Raw genomic sequence first — 18597 nt, 5'->3', positions numbered from 1 at the left:
AACTCTGGCTCTCAACTTCGGCTCTACTTGGACTTCGTGACTTCTGGCATCCCTGTAACACGGCTTATACCTTCGACCATCCGCAACTCTCCAATCCCTGATCTTGGCAACGGCAATAACTACTCCTCCTCTACTACCGGTACCGGCAAGTATTGTCTTCCTTACTATACCTGGCCTGGCAACACTAACACCACACTCCGGATGCGCTCCCTTTGCTGCGGGTGCGTGTATCCCTACGTCCCACCTCAGCACAGGGGACGGGTCTTGTCTGCGGGCAGCACCGGCGTAACATTATGTCGAGCCCACAAGACGCAGACCAGACCGAACTTCAGCAAAGTTTCTCTCCAATCTGCTTCAGTAAAACCAGGTCATGGCGGATCAAATTGTGACACTTACACGCCAGGTCGCAGTACTCTCAGACAGGGTACCGACCGCGACCCCGCCAGATGTAAGCCCCCACTCCGCAAGCGCAGTTAGCAGCTCAGATGTAAGGATTCCTCCCCCCAAGCCTTATGCAGGTGAACCACAAGATTGTAGGGGTTTCCTAAACCAGTGTGAGGTGCAGTTTAAAATGGCCCCCCATCTCTACAATACTGATCGCAAGAAGGTAGCCTACATTTATAACCTCCTCACTGGCAGCGCCCTGGCTTCGGCTTCCCCGGTTTGGGAGCGACGTTCTGACCTTACCCAAGATTACCCGGCATTTAAAGCCGAGTTTCAACAAGTATTCGATTCTCCCGCTCGTCGGGAGATGGCATCTGTTTCTCTCCTCCAGATTACTCAGGGACGGCGAATGGTGACGCAGTATGCTGTGGAATTCCGGACTCTAGCAGCCGAGACTAACTGGGGACAAGAGGCTCTCGTCTCCGTGTTCTGGCAAGGCCTGGCAGATCCCATCAAGGATGAACTCTCTCGCCAATCCAGGCCGGATCAATTGGAGGTCCTCATTGATTTGGCTGTCCGAGTGGATCAACGTATCCAGGTACGCCGCTCAGAGCGTCAGCGCACTCGCGTCCATAACTTTCAAGTTCCATTCTCCAGTACTCCCAGCAACACTCCTGCACTGGAGTTGCCAGAGCCAATGCAATTGGGGGTACAACGCATCCGCACACCGATACGGCAGTTCCGCCACGCCGGGGGATTGTGTTTCTACTGCGGATCCATGGAACATCTGGTTCGGGAGTGTCCACTGCGTCCGGGAAACGGGAACACCCAGTGAGTACAGAGGGGCTCTCTCTGGGTGTAATGTCTCCACGTCCCCTTTCTAAAGGTGAACTCCCTAAGAAACTTACATTTCCAGTCTCCCTTTCAGGCGATAAGTTCAAGACTTCAAGCGCCGCTTTCATTGACTCAGGAGCTGGAGGAAACTTTGTGGATCTTGAATTCGCCAGGTTAAACCGCATACCACTCGTGAGAAAGAAGGTTCCCATCGCACTCGTCGGTATCGATGGACGTCCTCTTACCCCGGCCCACATCTCCTTAGAGACGGCTCCCTTGCTTCTGTCCTCACATCTGCACAAGGAGATTTTAGTTCTCGATGCCATTCACGCTCCTGGGATACCCATCACCCTTGGTCTTCCTTGGCTACAGCTTAACAATCCTCTCATTGACTGGACTTCCTCTGCTCCCATTTCCTGGAGGCCGAGGTCAGGCGAGACTCATCAACTGCTGGCCAATACCTCTGTTCCCGAAGTTATTCTACCTTCCGTTTACCATCAATTCCGGGACGTTTTCAATAAGGTACAGTCAGACCTCTTTCCGCCATACAGGACTTACGATTGTCCGATCGATCTAGTTCCAGGTTACTCCCTACAAAGTCCAAGACCTACCCCTTGTCGTTACCAGAATCTCACGCTATGGATGAATATATCCAGGAGAATCTCAAGAAAGGCTTTATTCGTCACTCCAATTCCCCAGCAGGGGCTGGGTTTTTCTTCGTCAAGAAAAAGGACGGGTCGTTGAGGCCTTGCATCGACTACAGGGGTTTAAACCACATCACTATTAAAAATCGTTACCCCCTTCCCCTTATTACCGAACTGTTCGATAAATTACAGGGGGCCAAGATTTTTTCCAAGTTGGATCTACGTGGTGCCTATTACCTGGTGCGCATCAGGAAGGGGGATGAATGGAAGACGGCCTTCAACACGCGTAGTGGAAACTACGAATATCTGGTAATGCCTTTCGGCTTATGTAATGCTCCCGCTGTCTTCCAGGATTTCATCAACGACGTCTTTCGTAAGGTACTCAATATTTTTGTTATTGTATACTTGGATGATATCCTGATTTTTTCCAAAGATCTCCAGGACCATATACGCCACACCTCCTACGTCCTTTCCCGTCTCCGTGAACACCATTTGTACGCCAAACTGGATAAGTGCACCTTTCATACGACCTCTACTCCATTCCTGGGGTATATCATTTCCGATAAGGGGTTTATGATGGACTACGGTAGACTTCAAGCAGTCACTGAATGGCCAAGACCCAACTCTCTCAAGGCCATACAATGTTTTTTAGGGTTCGCTAATTACTATCGTAAGTTTATAAGGAGATTTTACACCATTGTGGCACCCCTCACTGCGCTCACCAAAAAAGGAGCTGATCCTTCTGCTTGGTAATCCAAGGCCATCTCCGCCTTCGAGACACTCAAGGAAGCCTTTATATCCGCACCTATTCTCCGTCATCCCAACATCGAACTTCCCTTCGTCCTGGAGGTCGACGCTTCTGATTGCGGCGCTGGTGCCGTTCTTTCCCAGAGACCCACGCCCCAAGATAAGTTACATCCCTGTGCATATTTTTCCAAGAAATTCTCGTCTGCCGAGAGGAACTATGACGTGGGTAACAGGGAACTTCTGGCCGTGAAGATGGCTCTTCAAGAGTGGAGACACCTGCTGGAGGGGTCAAAAGAGCCGTTTACTATTCTCACGGACCACAAGAACCTTCTTTACATAGAGAACGCTCGACGCCTTGGTCCACGACAGGCTCGTTGGGCTCTTTTTTTTTCTCGATTCGATTTTCACCTGTCCTATATTCCCGGGACCAAGAACGTAAAGGCAGACACACTCTCCCGTATACATTCTTCTGAAGGGAGGCCAGAGGAATCGTTGGAGACTATCCTTCCACATGAGAGGATTCTCGCCACATCTACTTTCAAGAATCTTGACAAGATTTTGCACTCCCAGAGACGCATTCCCAAGGACTTGGTCGCTCCCGACAACAAACTCTTTGTACCATCCAAATTTGTTCCAGAGGTCCTGTCTTTGGGTCACTCCTCTAAATCTGCAGGTCATCCAGGTTTTAAGAAGACTACTGATCTCATTCGTCGAAATTTCTGGTGGCCAAGGATGTCTCAAGATATTCTGGAGTTTACCCGCGCATGCCCCACGTGCGCTCAAAGCAAGACTCTCCGTCAAAAGCCTCAGGGTTTTCTGTTACCCCTTCCAGTTCCCGACCGCCCTGGTCCCACATTTCTATGGACTTCATCGTGGAGTTGCCCAGGTCCAGAGGAATGAACACTATCTTGGTGGTCGTGGACAGGTTCTCGAAGATGTCCCATTTCATTCCACTTAAAGGATTACCCACCTCCCCCGCCCTTGCTGATATCTTTACGGAGCAGATTTTCCGGATTCATGGGATCCCTTCGTCCATTGTTTCTGACAGAGGTTCTCAGTTCGTATCCAAATTTTGGAGAGCTTTCACGAAGAGATTGGGCATCTCTTCTTCCTTCTCTTCCGCCTATCATCCTCAGTCCAATGGACAAACGGAGAGAATCAATCAATCCCTGGAGAAGTACCTGAGATGTTTTATATCCGATTTCCAGGATGAATGGGCTCAACTCCTCTCTTGGGCAGAGTATGCCGTCAATTCTGCAAAAAACGAGTCCACCCGGGAGTCTCCCTTCTTTATAAATTATGGGTTCCACCCTCCCTGTCTTCCCATCCCCAACATTCCTTCTGGAGTACCAGCTGTAGATGAACGCATTTCTTCCCTCCAAACCGCATGGTCCAGGATTCAGTCTACCCTTCTCAACTCCTCCCGCAGATCGAAATTACAGGCCGATCGTCGTCGTCGTTCGGCGCCCAGTTACAAACCAGGGGATTTGGTATGGCTCTCCTCTAGGAATAACCACCTCAAGGTACCATCTCCTAAACTGGCACCTAAGTTCATGGGACCCTCCCCTATTTGTGAACAAATCAATCCTGTGGCATTCCGGCTCCAACTACCACCCAGTATGAAGATTCCCAATGTCTTTCATGTGTCCCTCTTAAAACCATTTATCTCCAGTCACTTCTTTCCGGATCAGACTCGTAAACTGGATCCCATTACTGTACAAAATAACGAGGAATACGAAGTTCACTCTCTTTTGGATTCTCGCCTATCCAGGGGTCAGCTCCAGTTCTTGGTGCAGTGGAAGGGCTTTGGCCCTGAAGAGAGATCCTGGGTACCTTCAAAGGACATTCATGCCCCGGCCCTTCTTAAGTCCTTCAGGAAGAAGTTTCCAGAGAAACCGTTCTTGGACCGTCCTGAGGCCGTTCCTGAAGAGGGGGGTACTGTCAGGAATCGGCGTTCTCCTCGCTTCCCACACAGAGCACTCCCTCTCCGCAGGGAGCCCCTGGACACACAAAACAATCCTGCCTTACCGGCCTCCACGGCTCCTCGCCCCTGCCGCCGTCGCGGGATCACTCCCCTCGGCGATTCCTCTGCTCAGCGCCGGGCGCGCCCACGCCCTCCTGCACGCACACCTACACGCACGCCAGCCTCAGACGTTATGTGCATGCATTCCCAGCTAACAGAGCACACGCCTAACAGAGCACTTTTAACCACTGCTCCTGCAGTGAGGCGTCGCCCCCAAGCATCACACAGTTCCATGCAAATCAATGATTACACTCAGCTGGGCTGTAACACCTCCCTCCTATCAGGGAGGACTCCTTGCAGTCCTCCAGGCCTGCCCCCTTTTCTCATTGGCCTGCCCAGCTTTATTATGCCTGTGCTTCCCATCACTTGTCGCTCAACATAGTTCTGTATGGAAGCATTTGACTACTCTCTCAGTGACTCCTCAGGTATTGACGCGGATTGGACGACTACCCCCTCTGGCTCTCGACTTCGGCTCTACTTGGACTTCGTGACTTCTGGCATCCCTGTAACACGGCTTATACCTTCGACCATCCGCAACTCTCCAATCCCTGATCTTGGCAACGGCAATAACTACTCCTCCTCTACTACCGGTACCGGCAAGTATTCTCTTCCTTACTATACCTCGCCTGGCAACACTGACACCACACTCCGGACGCGCTCCCTTTGCTGCGGGTGCGTGTATCCCTACGTCCCACCTCAGCACAGGGGACGGGTCTGGTCTGCGGGCAGCACCGGCGTAACAGAAACCGTGCCAGGACCCAAGATGCAAAACCTGCGCAATGCTCTACACAGCGGACACAATACAAATACCACACAGGAATCGGGAATACAAAATCAGAGGAAGGTTCACCTGTTCCTCCAGCAATGTCGTGTACCTCATCATGTGCATGAAATGCCCAGGGGGCTGCTACTGCATAGGTGAGAAAGGGCAGGGGCTAAACAAGAGAATGAACCTGCATCGCCACAGCATCACACGCGGAACAAGAGACAGTCCTGTTGGCGAACATTTTCTCTGACTCTGGCCATAAGATGAACGATCTGAGTGTTGCCATACTCAAAGGTAATCTTAAAACACCGAAAGAGAGACTGTTGCATGAATACAAATTTATGCAACTGTTCGGGTCACTTAGCAGTGGCCTAAACAGAGATCGAAATTTTATGAGTCATTACTGACACAAGTGAACTCTCTTCCCATGAGCGCTAAAGGCCATGTCTGTACATACTGTGCTATATGTATGCACGCACAGCTGTCTCTTACACATACTAATGTTTTTCCATCCCTATACACCAATAGGGACCACATAGTATCCACACACAGTTTTAGTTGTACTACAATCTCTCACATTTCCACACCTACCCACACCATTTATATCCACTCCCACTCCACACACACCTTTTGTAAAGCACTGTACTGTACAGTATATACTGTGGGCTCTCCATTCATTTATATTCACACAGATACACACACTCTTACATCACTTGCTTTCAGGAACCTTTTCACACCTCTAGCCATAAAACACATCCACACCGGGGGAAGGACAAGCACAGATAACATTCCAAGAGACACTGTTTTTAAGTATACCTTTTGCTTGCTTCATTCATTGTAACATCGCCGGAAGAAGAGATCAGTGTATCTCGAAAGCTCGCACAAATAAAAGCATTTCGTTAGCCACAGAACGGTATCATCTATTTATTTTTTGATATATATATATATATATATATATATATATATATATATATATATATATATATATATATATATATATCACAACATAAAGAAAAAATGGTGCCAACCTAAACCACTAAATGAATATAAATGATGAAAAAAATGATGAAAAAAAACCCTATACTATACAAGGTGGAGAAACATAGTACAAACAATACACAAACATATAAAAATAACAGATGAAAATTCCAGAAAAAATATATAATAAAAAATATACAAATCCTAAAAAATGCTCCAATTGTTATCCAAAAGAGTCTCTGCAGCCCGATTGAAGGGAACACCACTTCCTTGAAGATATCTATAAAAACACAGAAAAAACATTCGCACTCATAGCGTAAAAGGTATAACAATATATTTATGGAGTCAAGGATTTAAAAATGCACACTCACAAACGTAGCTTAATAAAAAGCATTTTTGAGTAAAACTCAGCCAGCCAGACGCAGGAACCCGGTAGCAGATGACTTTGGTATAGTGTCCGGTGTAGGTACACTGCAGCAGCCTCTATGGATACCTCCGGAGCCCGGGGAACACGAGGGACGCCGCCGCCGCCGCCGCCGTCTCTCGTGTTCCCCGGGCTCCGGAGGTATCCATAGCTTGAGAAAGGACCGTAAGGTCCGAAACGTTGCTTCTTTTTTCTGTGATTACCCCCTGATGCTTGTGTTACTTCATTAAATTGTATTTTTTGTATTTGTGAGTGCTCCAGATTCTTTGATATTGGGTATTTAGATATATATATATACTAGCTGAGAGACCCGGCGTTGCCCGGGATGTAATGTTCCCGCTCCTCTCTCTCTCCTCTCTCTGTTTGTCCCCCATTCACATCAATCCAGTCCCCCCCCCTCCTTTACAGCTCTTTTTGTCCCCCTTTACAGCTTCATGCAGTGTGAGTGCGTCAGTCATTGTGTGTGCGTCAGTCAGTGTGTGTGTGTGTGTGCGCGCTTGTCAGTGAGTATGACGCAGAAACACAAACACACACACACAGACTGACTGACGCACACACACACACACACAGTCAGTGCTGTCAGGGGTTGTGTGCGTGCGTCAGTAAGGGTTTGTGTGTGTGCGCCTGTCAGGGTTTGTGTGCGTGCGCCTGTCAGGGTTTGTGTGCGTGCGCCTGTCAGGGTTTCTGTGCGTGCGCCTGTCAGGGTTTCTGTGCGTGCGCCTGTCAGGGTTTGTGTGCGTGCGTCAGTCAGGGTTTGTGTGCGTGCGTCAGTCAGGGTGTGTGTGCATGCGTCAGTCAGGGTGTGTGTGCGTGCGTCAGTCAGGGTGTGTGTGCGTGCGTCAGTCAGGGTGTGTGTGCGTGCGTCAGTCAGGGTGTGTGTGCATGCATCAGTCAGGGTGTGTGTGCATGCGTCAGTCAGGGTGTGTGTGTGCGTCAGTCAGGGGTGTGTGGTTGCGTCAGTCAGGGTGTGTGTTCGTGCGTCAGTCATGGGGTGTGTGCGTGCGTCAGTCATGGGGTGTGTGCGTGCGCGTGGCAGCCAGCCGGTGTGTGTGTGTGTGTGCGTGTGTGCACGTCAGTCACTCTGTGTGTGTGTGTGTGTCATTAAGGGGTTGTGTGTGTGTGAGTGGCAGTCAGTCAGTGCTTGTGTGTGCGTCAGTGAGTGTGTGTGCGCCATTCAGTGTGTGTCAGCCAGTCAGTGTGTGTGTGTGTACCTCCTTGCGGCAGCCGGTGCTCCCGGCCGTGGGGGGGGGGGGGGGTTGTGTGTGTGTGGGGGGGGTTGTGTGGGGGGGGGTTGTGTGGAGGGGTTGTGGGGGGGGTTACCTCCTTGCGCCACCCGGTGCTCCCGGCCGCGGGGGGGGGGGGGTTGTGTGTGGTGGGGGGGGAGGTTACCTCCTTGCGCCCCCGGTGCTCCTGGCTCGGCCGCGGTGGGGTGTGAGGGGGGAGGTTACCTCCTTGCGCCCCCGGTGCTCCCGGCTCGGCCGCGGGGGGGGGGGGGGTTGTGTGTGGTGGGGGGGGGGAGGTTACCTCCTTGTGCCCCCGGTGCTCCCGGCTCAGCCGCGGGGGGGGGGGTTGTGTGTGGTGGGGGGGGGGGAGGTTACCTCCTTGCGCCCCCGGTGCTCCCGGCTCGGCCGCGGTGGGGTGTGAGGGGGGAGGTTACCTCCTTACGCCCCCGGTGCTCCCGGCTCGGCCGCGGGGGGGGGGGGTTGTGTGTGGTGGGGGGGGGGAGGTTACCTCCTTGCGCCCCCGGTGCTCCCGGCTCGGCCGCGGGGGGGGTTGTGTGTGGTGGGGGGGGGGAGGTTACCTCCTTGCGCCCCCGGTGCTCCCGGCTCGGCCGCGGGGGGGGGGGGGTTGTGTGTGGTGGGGGGGTAGGTTACCTCCTTGCGCCCCCGGTGCTCCCGGCTTGGCCGCGGGGGGGGGTTAACTGCTTGCTGGCGCTCCCGGCGGTAATACGGGGCCCCGATGAGAAGAGCTGAGTGGCAGGCGGCGGCATGTGAGAGGCGGCGGGAGTTTTGCTGGCGGCGTGTGAGTGGTGAGGTGGAGGAGGCTTGGCGCCGGGGAGGCTGAGGTTTGCGGTAAGGGGGTGAGGGGGGGGTTGCGGTGAGGGGGGATTTACGGTGAAGGGGGGTTTGCGGTGAGGGGGGGCGGTGAGGGGGGCGGGGAGTTTGCGTTGAGGGGGGGAGGGGGGTTTGCGGTGAGGGGGGCACACACACACGCACACACACACGACGGGAGTGAGAGGTGGTGGAGAGTGGGACTGGCGCAGATCCGAGGTGAGTGTGTGTGTGCATGTGGGGCGGGCGGGCAAAGGGAGCCATCTCATTGGCCTGGCCCAAGGTCCAATGTGATTCCCGCTAGGGACACAGGGAGGGACACAGGGAGACACATACAGACACAGCCACATATGACGGTTTCAGAAATATATAGTAAGAGATATATATATATATATATATATATATATATATATATATATATATATATATATATATATATATATATATAGAACAAGAAAAACAAGTAGTAGCGCCTCCCAATATTTAAACTACATGAGTGGGGTCATATAGATGTATTGTGAATCTAGTAACTACAGGCATACCCCGCATTAACGTACGCAATGGGTTCAGAGAATGTATGTAAAGTGAAAATGTACTTAAAGTGAAGCACTGCCTTTTTTCCACTTATCGATGCATGTACTGTACTGCAATCGTCATATACGTGCATAACTGATGTAAATAACGCATGTGTAACAGGCTCTATAGTCTCCCCGCTTGCGCACAGCTTCGGTACAGGTAGGGAGCCGGTATTGCTGTTCAGGAAGTGCTGACAGGCGCATGCGCGAGCCGCCGTTTGCCTATTGGGCGATATGTCCTTACTCGCAAGTGTACTTAAAGTGAGTGTCCTTAAACCGGGGTATGCCTGTATACTGTTCAGGACACAAAAATGTACATGAAATATTAACAATATGAATCAAATAAAAATGAAAATATAAATGTCCAAATAAAAAATATACAATACAAATGAATGTCCAGTCCCACAACACTGTCCAACCGAGTCTTTGCAGCCTGAAAAAAGGGGAACACCACTCCCTCCAAGATATTTATAGAAAAAACAGATAAGAAACAGGCGCACTTATAGTGTAGTATGATTACAAAAATGTATATGGAACTGGATGGGTAAAACTGCACACTCACAAACAAATCAGGAACAGTATGGTAATACTCAATCGCCAACCGATGCAGCAAGGTACTAGCAGCTACTTCTGATGTCCGTTTGGGGTAAACTGCAACCAGCAGCTCCTGCAGCTCTGTCCGTGTACCGAAAGTGACCGTGTATGAAGAGCGTCTCTCCACTCCAAGCCCTCCTTGGCAAAGCACACAGGGGGGCACCACCCGTTCTGCATTACTTTCCCCCATTCTATCTCTTTAGTGTCACCAGAATGATATTTTGGTGATCCCCAGAAATATCAGATATTTTTTTACCCAGTGTCAACTTAATTTTTTAGGCAGGCCTATGTCTTTTACTGACCCCCAATCAAGGGTAATGTTTATTATATCCTATTCGGGAGCGGATGTGGGTGCATGGGCTATCTCGTTACTGAATTTAGATAGCCCACTGCTATACATTCTAGATCAGTTTAAAGCAGAATTTCAGTGAATATTTTATAGACGAGCTATCGAACAATGAGCAGATAACCAGCTTATGGAGCTTCGGCAGGGCAACAAAAATATTTTGGCGCATCTCATCCAGTTCAATCATCTAGTGCAGGGCTGCGCAAACTTTTTCCTTTGCGCCCCCCCTGCCTGCACTCCTCCCTCCTTACCTTGCATCTGGCGTTCTGACGTCACGACGTCATGTGACGCCACCATGGCGATGCATCGATAGAAGCCACCGGAGACAAGTTAAGGGAACTTACAGAGGAGGTCTTGCGCGCACTCCCTGGCATTTAATTCAAATGCATTGGAGAAGAGCTCGGGGCCTCTGTAAGCACAGTGCCCCCGCAGAAAATCTCACGCGCCCCCCTTTTCTAGTGCTAGAATCCGCTTGACCTGAAGAAAAAAGGGCTTCCCTGTTTTATAGAGGTCTCAGAGAAGAGATTTTAGATATTTTTGCCCAGATTGTTCCGAAACCCGCTTCATACTCGGAGTTAGTGGATTTAGTTCTTCATTTGGAACACCGTTTAGGGAGAAAGACGTAGGAAGGACTTCAAAATTATTTATGAACGCCTATTCAGTCCGACATGAAAACAATGTTGGACAAATGAGGGAACCTTCACCCAACTCCATGCAAAGAGGGGGAACCCGGGGACCCCTTTCTAAGGACGATAGGGAAAGACGGCGAAAACAAAATGTATGTTTTTATTGTGGAAAGCTAGAGAATTTTCTGCGGGAATGTTCTAGGAAACCCAAGAACTAGCACCAGAGCGCTAACTCAGCGGTAGAAGGAGTCGACCTGCCGAGCGTTAAGAAACAAAAAAAAACACTTTGTACTGCTAACACACTACAGTTGGCTGTGGCACACTTGAGCCTTCCAGCTATTATACAGTATGAAGACCATGACCATACTGACGTTTCAGTCTTCATCAATTGTGGAGCGACCGGAACTTTTTGGAATTATCCTTCGCTAACAGTTTGGGGATACCAAGGCATCAAAAGAAACAGGAAGAAAGGTCAGAGCAGTTGACGGCTCAATCCTTACTTCAGGTCCTCTGAAGTGGCATACTCCTCCGTTGAAAATTACCTGCAGTAACGGACATTTAGAAACCCTGCAATTTGACCTCATTGATGCGCCAGACCTTCTTGTTATCCTAGGAATACCCTGGTTGACTGAACACAATCCAACCATTGACTGGGGAGGCACGCTCCGTGCAGTTGTCGCCTGCGTTTTGCAGAGATCAGTATTTTGTGGCAGCACCCGAGAAACAAATTAAGTATCAGGCTGTGCTCTGGAATTTCAGAGAGCCACCGTACAAGTGCCTCCTCCTGTGTCTGTAAATTCTCCCCATTTATCACTTAGATTGTAAGCTCTTCGGGGTGGGGACTCCTTTTTCTAATGTTCCAAATGTTTCAGAGTGACAATGATTAAGTGGTAGCTTTAGGGTTGCATGATGGGATCATGTCATTTGTGATGTCATCCGTTTTCAGTGATGTCATTTGTGAATTGTATCCAAAACAGACAAAAACCTGCTCCCAGATCTCAGGAACCATCATGCAAAATTTGGTTACGATATCTCAAGAGGTGTCCAAATGCATAGGGAACAGACAAACAACTTTCCAAAATACAGATGTAGCCAAGTGCCTTCTACTGGTCTCAACACTATAAGTCCTGGTAAGAACAGGCAGTGTTGGGATTAAACTCCTGCGCAGGGCCTAGCCTGCAGTTGCAGCCTGGATGGGTATTATGTTGAATATCCAAGGGCAGGCCTACACCAGCAGTTGGAGTGTCATACCTGGGTAGGTTACTGACTGGGTCACATATATATGGTGTTATGCCCGTCAGTACCTGGACCTGCCCTGTTATGGGGCGGGGTTACAAGCCCTTCCCCCCGGGTATAAAAGTTGACACTCCACCAAATTGAGGGGGTTGATTATGGGACAGTGTGATATCCTTTTCCCTACAAGAGGGTTAAGGAGATTAGGAGGGGCTCTGGAGGCCTCAAGCTCCTGGGGTCTGCTCCAGGGCTGGAGGACGATCATGCTGTTGTACAATAAAGCTGCATATACAAAAGCAGTGTCCCCGGCGCTAAAAGGTTGATGACCACAATACCATATCCCAAAGACAGTCCTGGATGGAATAACAGTCCTGGTAGATGAGTAATTGCACCAACAGAAGCTCTGATTGGAATGATTAGTCCTCAAACAATCGATTCTAGGTGGTTTCTGTAATTACAAAAGAATAAAGACACACCATTGCGCAGTATTGAAGACCACAAAGCCCTAACCAAGAAATGGGAAAAAACCCCACTTACAAGATATATTCTTGTTGGTTCAGGGGAGAGAATCTGTTGCAGGCTCCTTCTCCACCTCGATATCCACGGACCCCACGTGGTTCACAAGATGAATCTCTTTACACTGGAAGGCGGCTCGCGGGAGCAGCATACACCAGAACAGCCAATGTGCAAAAAAAAATAAAAACAGCCTAGTGTACTACGCACATACACTTTAATAACAATATAAAAAAGTCACACTGCTCACACTTACAATATGTAAGGGCAAGGGGTGCCTCTTACGAATGCCGTCCGCAACTTGTATCCAGCCAGGTAGGAAGTGAGACACACAGTCACGCGCCGATTGATGATGTCACCGGCGCAGCGCGGGTCACCTCTCCAACACCAGATGGACGCAGCGGTTGTTCAGCTCACATGCACTGTACTAAGCTCCTCCTCCCTACGCGTTTCATGACCATGTGTCACTTCCTCAGGGGATGGTGGAGCTTAGTAGACTAGTTACTTAAATACAGGCAAAATACAAATCTACCATCTACCAGGACTGCTATTCCATCCAGGACTGTCTTTGGGATATGGTATTGTGGTCATCAACCTTTTAGCGCCGGGGACACTGCTTTTGTATATGTATTTTGTTAATTAGATTTGGAACTGTCTATTGTTTGTTGTCCCCTTGGCTGCAATTGTATTTGCACTTATCAATAATTTGCTTTAGTGTATTCACATTATTCCACATATTATTTATTGGATCGAGCGCTGATAGAGAGTGTTTTTTAGTTAACAATAAAGCTGCAGTTGGACCAACTATGCTGTGTGATTATTGGGGAGGAGTATGGCCTGTGGGGACTATCCTGCATCCAGCAGGATCCTCATGGGATGGAGGCACTGCACAGTAAAGAGATGGAGGAAGCCTGCCCTGTTGCTGCTCCCAAACTACAACTGCGGAGCCATTCAGACCTCCTGAACCAGCATGTGAGCTACAGCACCAGGGACAATACACATGTAGTGGCCAGATCTTCCGTGGCAGGGGGAACAGGTGCTACAGATAGTAGATAATGTACTTGCTCTGGACTCACTTGTGCTCTGCCCCTAGCTGCTTAAATTGGCTTCAGTTTACTGTCTTGCCAAATTAGCAAATTATTTGGTTCAATTATGACAAAGTTAACTTCTACAATGAAGACTGTGTGTATTTCTATGAATCGTGAGGCTTGTCCCCAGTTTCTACACAACACTTCCAGATCTAACTCCTGATCTTCCTCAATGTTGTTTTTGTCCACTTACAACATATTGCATCAGGTAACATTTATAAACAAAGAAGTCATATTATACCATCACTGCTAAGTAGCACACAAAGATAAGGCACAAGTCATGTAGACAACTTTTGGTATAGAAAGTCCTGGTGACGGCACAGACAAGAAGAACACATCACAATAGCAGCTTGAGTATAAAAATAGAACTACTGTTACAAACACAGCTATCCATGTGCACGTGTGTGTGTGTGTAAGAGGTTAATAACATCCAGCTATAAAGCTGACTCACATCCCCGCAGGGAACAAAAAATTAGCACCGACTCCCCAAAAACAGTTACACCCCAATGATGCTGTCACCACCAGGATCCATTTTAAGATACACCCCAGGAGTGCTCGTCCCCCCTTATAGTAGAAAGAGATGTAAACACAAAAACCCAGGTTAGAAAAACGTGTCCAAGAATGCCATTAATCTCTTCAAAAAGGGAATACATTCAATTAGAGCTCAAAGTCCGTACAGTACTAATTACATTTGATATTTAATGTTCCAAAAAGTCTGAAGTGCTTGTTATAGAAAAGAAAGATTACAAAAACATACAATATATAAATAGTTTCGAAAATTAAAGGGAAGAAAACAGAACGCCTAATACGTTACTACCTATAGTATTAGACTTCTTAAGACGTCTTGAGATATGAAAATGTACGAGTTATTGATATAACACCCCTTACAATCATTCTGATTTAGGGATACTCAAATACCACTTATAAAAACACGACTTTTTCCCCTGACAAGAAACAGATAAGATACGCCCACAAAAGGCGGACTCTTTTATCTCCTACTCGTCAATCTTTCCTTGACATTTTAATGGCTGGGAGAGAATTATTTTAAACCCAAATGAATCTGAGAGTATAAAATACTCTCTCCCTGTAACCACTAGAATAATGCTACCCACATTATTGTGTTCGGATAATTTTGCATCAGGTAAGGACACCTCTTTTGATAGCCCCAATTCTAATTATGAGATGGAAACAAATGATCTGACCAACCTCTCACATTTTATATATTTCCACCCGAGTACTTCTGCCTGTTACAAATATAGCCTGGCCTTCGGCAGCTATTGCTAATTCTGGGCCTTTCCTCTGTCAGTCCTGTTAGAACAGGCAGTGGAAAGGTTAATTCCTTCAGTTAGCCTGTTTGCATTTCAGCTCTGAGTATTGTAGCAATATTCAGGGGCAGGCTTAAGCAACCTTTGAGCATGTTAATCCAAAGGGTGGATATGGGTTGGAACACCCCCTGATGTGTGTGAGCCAATCGGTATCCAGCTTTGAGTTGTAATGATTCAAAGCTAGAGACACTCCCTGAGGATATTCAAATTGAGACATGTTTCCTAAAATAAGTGATCAGTTAGGATGAGGAGTCAGTAGGAGGAGAGATATTGAGTAGAGCTGATAGAGAAGTGGTCTCTCCCTCTTACCCCACCTGGGTGAGAGGGAGGGAAATCATGTTGCTATAAGCAGAGGGCAGAGAAGCAAGAGCAGGCCTATGCTGTGTTGCTGACTACTGTATGCTGTTCTGCCAATAAAGAACCACAGAAAGAAGCTGCTGTGTGTGTATCACTGTTCCTGGTGTGAGAAGGAGAAAGTGTCAGTGGGGGTCTCTCCTCTGGAGACCCCAGAGGATCCCTACTGGCTGGAGGCGCTGTGCACCATCCAGAGAGAACAAGAGAAAGGTAACCTGTCCCACACCACCTCCTGTCCCTGTCCTGGTTCTCCCCACAACACCGCGGAGCCCTCAGCCCTCCTGTTTGCCAGCAGGTCACAGCACCAAGACCGTGTACAGTAACCAGGAGTGTACCCCACCCAATCTCATGTAGGGAGGGTGGGGGGGATAACAGGGTTACACATATTTTATTTGTAGCCATGGCTGGTTCTGGTTATACTTCTGCCTCCCCTGTCATGTAAGTCCTGGTAGCTGCAGGCTGTGGCAGGCTATTATCTTGGGTTTTCCCTATCCTCAGGCAGCCTCCCTGAGTGACAGAGGTGGAACATGGTCTGTGTGCAGCCAATCCGGGTGCAGACCTTGTTCCCTTCCCTTCTGCACTAGGGAGGAAGCAGCTCCAAATTATAGCAGTCCAAGTCTCTCCCTCAAGGGAGTGAGACATGCCCTCAGCCCCCTCAGAGGGGCTGAAGAGAATAATAAGCAGGCTTGGGAGGCCGCAATTCTGAGAAGAGGCCAGGCACCATCCAGAGGTCTGGGACCTGTGCTAGAATATAATGCATTCGCAGTAATAGCATCTGCAGTGGATGCTATCTGCAATAAAGAGGATCCTGTTTCATAAACCCCTGTCTGAGTCTACAGTTTATTGGGTAGGGGTATGAATGATGACTTTCACAGTGGGGACTGTCTGCAGCCACGCTGGAGCCTGCTGTGAATGGAGGCGTTGCACCAGACAAAGAAGAACACAACTTAAAGTCATCCAACAGCATGTCCTGTTTCCACATACCATCGCGGACCCTCAGCATCTCCTGGAACCCAACAGGTATGAAGCAACACATCACCGGTAGCAATGGCCAGATCTCCCAGATGGGGGGTGGGGGGAAGCAGTGCTACATATTTTAATGTGGTTTTCACCAGATAGGAATTATGACCCAGAATATTATTCTGTAATGTTAAGGAATAGTGCGTTAATCCTGTCACCTTTGGTTCTGCAGGCTAGAGAAGTTCTCTCAAATGTAGACGTTTCTGTAAAGCCTGGCTCTGCGAGTTAAATTATTCTGCCAAATGTCACAGGTCAGCACCAAGAAAGCATGGTTCTCCCCAATTTATTTCAAATTATTTCTAATGCGCTACTCACCAAGAAACTCAGTACTAGAGCACGTGTGGGAATTTAGGGAGGACACCCATCCCAGACCTACAACCGGGACCTACCTTCTATTGTTTTATTTGATTGCACTAATAAAAGGCATGCCCCCATGATGGCCAGTCTTTGGTACTCATCAGGAAAAGTTTTTAAAATGAAAGTTAACCCCTTGTTTACTTTACTGCTCACAAAATGGAATTATTCTGTTTTATCTTGATATCAGTGCTGAAAGCTGCTGAACTGGGCATCTTGCAGAAACTGATAGGACCATGTGAGACTGTGACTTATCTCAAACTGGATCAATTATATATATATATATATAGTAGCAAGCTACTAAGAAAACAAACCCTCGTGTGCTTCACTACATTTCTAAACCATTCACTTTCCGGGTCCCTCAATACAGATGATTATAGATGCAGCCTTGTTCACTTGAATACTGATGTATTCATAAAATCCTTGAGACTTTCTGATTGGGGGGGGGGGAAGGAGAAAGAGGTGTAACAGGTTTCCCCCCACCCTCTGGGAGATTACACTATTACAGGGTGTCATGTGCTGGGTACCTGCTGGTTCACAGAAGCTCTGAGGTTCCACCGGTGGTAGTGGGGAAGACGGGACAGGCTTTTGGGGTGATGGTAGCTTGTTCTCTCTCACTGGTGTTGCGCCTCCATCTCTTGCAGGCACCCTGCAGAGAGAACCCTCCCATACTCCCACTGATTGATTGCAGACTCAGGCAGGAGTATATTATAAAACAGGAACTTTATTCTGCAACTCACAGGATACAGCATACAACTGATTCTGGCTGTCCCTACCTCCGGATGGTCCCTGGAATCAACCCCCGGCAAGGGCCCGAGACTCTATCCTAGCTTTTCCCCTACTCCCTGGTGGAGTAGGAGGTTGTAGGCCCACTCCCCTAAGGGAGGGGACGAAAGGTGGCCAGATCCCTGTGCACACTCTCCCTTGGGATAGTCTCTCTCAGGGGAGAGACAACTCACTAAATGTAGGAAGTGCAGCCCCTTAAGTACCCTGGGGGAGGGGCTTAGGTCTGAACCCGATAGGGCAGAGCACGGGCCTCAGCCTTCCATCCCCCTTGTCACTCAAGGGAGCTGCTCACTGCAGTGGAAACCCCGGATTGGGTCTAACACTGCCTGCACTGTACTAGGATTTACATGTTAGGCAGGGAAGATTAGTAGCCAAATCCAGACATGGCTACAGAGGCAAGGACAACTACAGAATAATTGTAATAAATGACAAGTATCATCCAGATTCAAATTTGTTATATTGAAAGTAGGGGTTAAAGTGTGATGGCGACAGAGTATTTAAAGGGGGGAATTTTTTTTTACTTAAGTTGGCGTTTCTCTTTTTCTGTTTTTATGCACATTGTTCATTTTTTTTTTTTTACAAACCATGTTTCAATATTTTCCTAAATATTTCATAAGTTCAGCTTTTTAGCATCAGACACGATAACAGTACTTTTTTTTAAGCCACTTCAAACACTTGTTAAAAGTACAAGTTAGCAAACCCAATTTTTTCATGGATACTACAAATGGCATTAAAATACTATACTGTACCACGCAGAATGCATGACTAGCAGATGCAGAACCCAGAATAATCATTCAGAGTTCATGTTGAGCTCAGAATGCAAGAAGTGAGAGCAGCAGACTCCTCCCTCTCAGGTCCCAGGCCGCTCATCATACATCGCACTCCCAGTACCATAGAGAAAAGCCACTGGCAGCAGCCAGATAGACGCTATC

The 18597-nt window shown here is 48.4% G+C and overlaps 1 protein-coding gene across 1 annotated transcript in view; it reads right to left on the bottom strand.

Annotated features, from left to right (window-relative positions):
• The window catches only part of DEK (DEK proto-oncogene), a 52646-nt gene extending 34172 nt beyond the window's left edge, over positions 1–18474 (bottom strand). The window contains exon 1 of the mRNA XM_075585615.1: positions 18415–18474. Within this exon, the coding sequence (XP_075441730.1) occupies positions 18415–18459 (45 nt within the window). The 5' untranslated portion in view covers positions 18460–18474. The remainder of the gene's footprint in view (positions 1–18414) is intronic.
• Between the last annotated feature and the right edge of the window lie 123 nt (positions 18475–18597).

Source organism: Ascaphus truei, chromosome 2, assembly GCF_040206685.1.
Source record: "Ascaphus truei isolate aAscTru1 chromosome 2, aAscTru1.hap1, whole genome shotgun sequence".
Taxonomy (NCBI): domain Eukaryota; kingdom Metazoa; phylum Chordata; class Amphibia; order Anura; family Ascaphidae; genus Ascaphus; species Ascaphus truei.
This window is presented reverse-complemented; position numbering and strand designations above follow the sequence as displayed.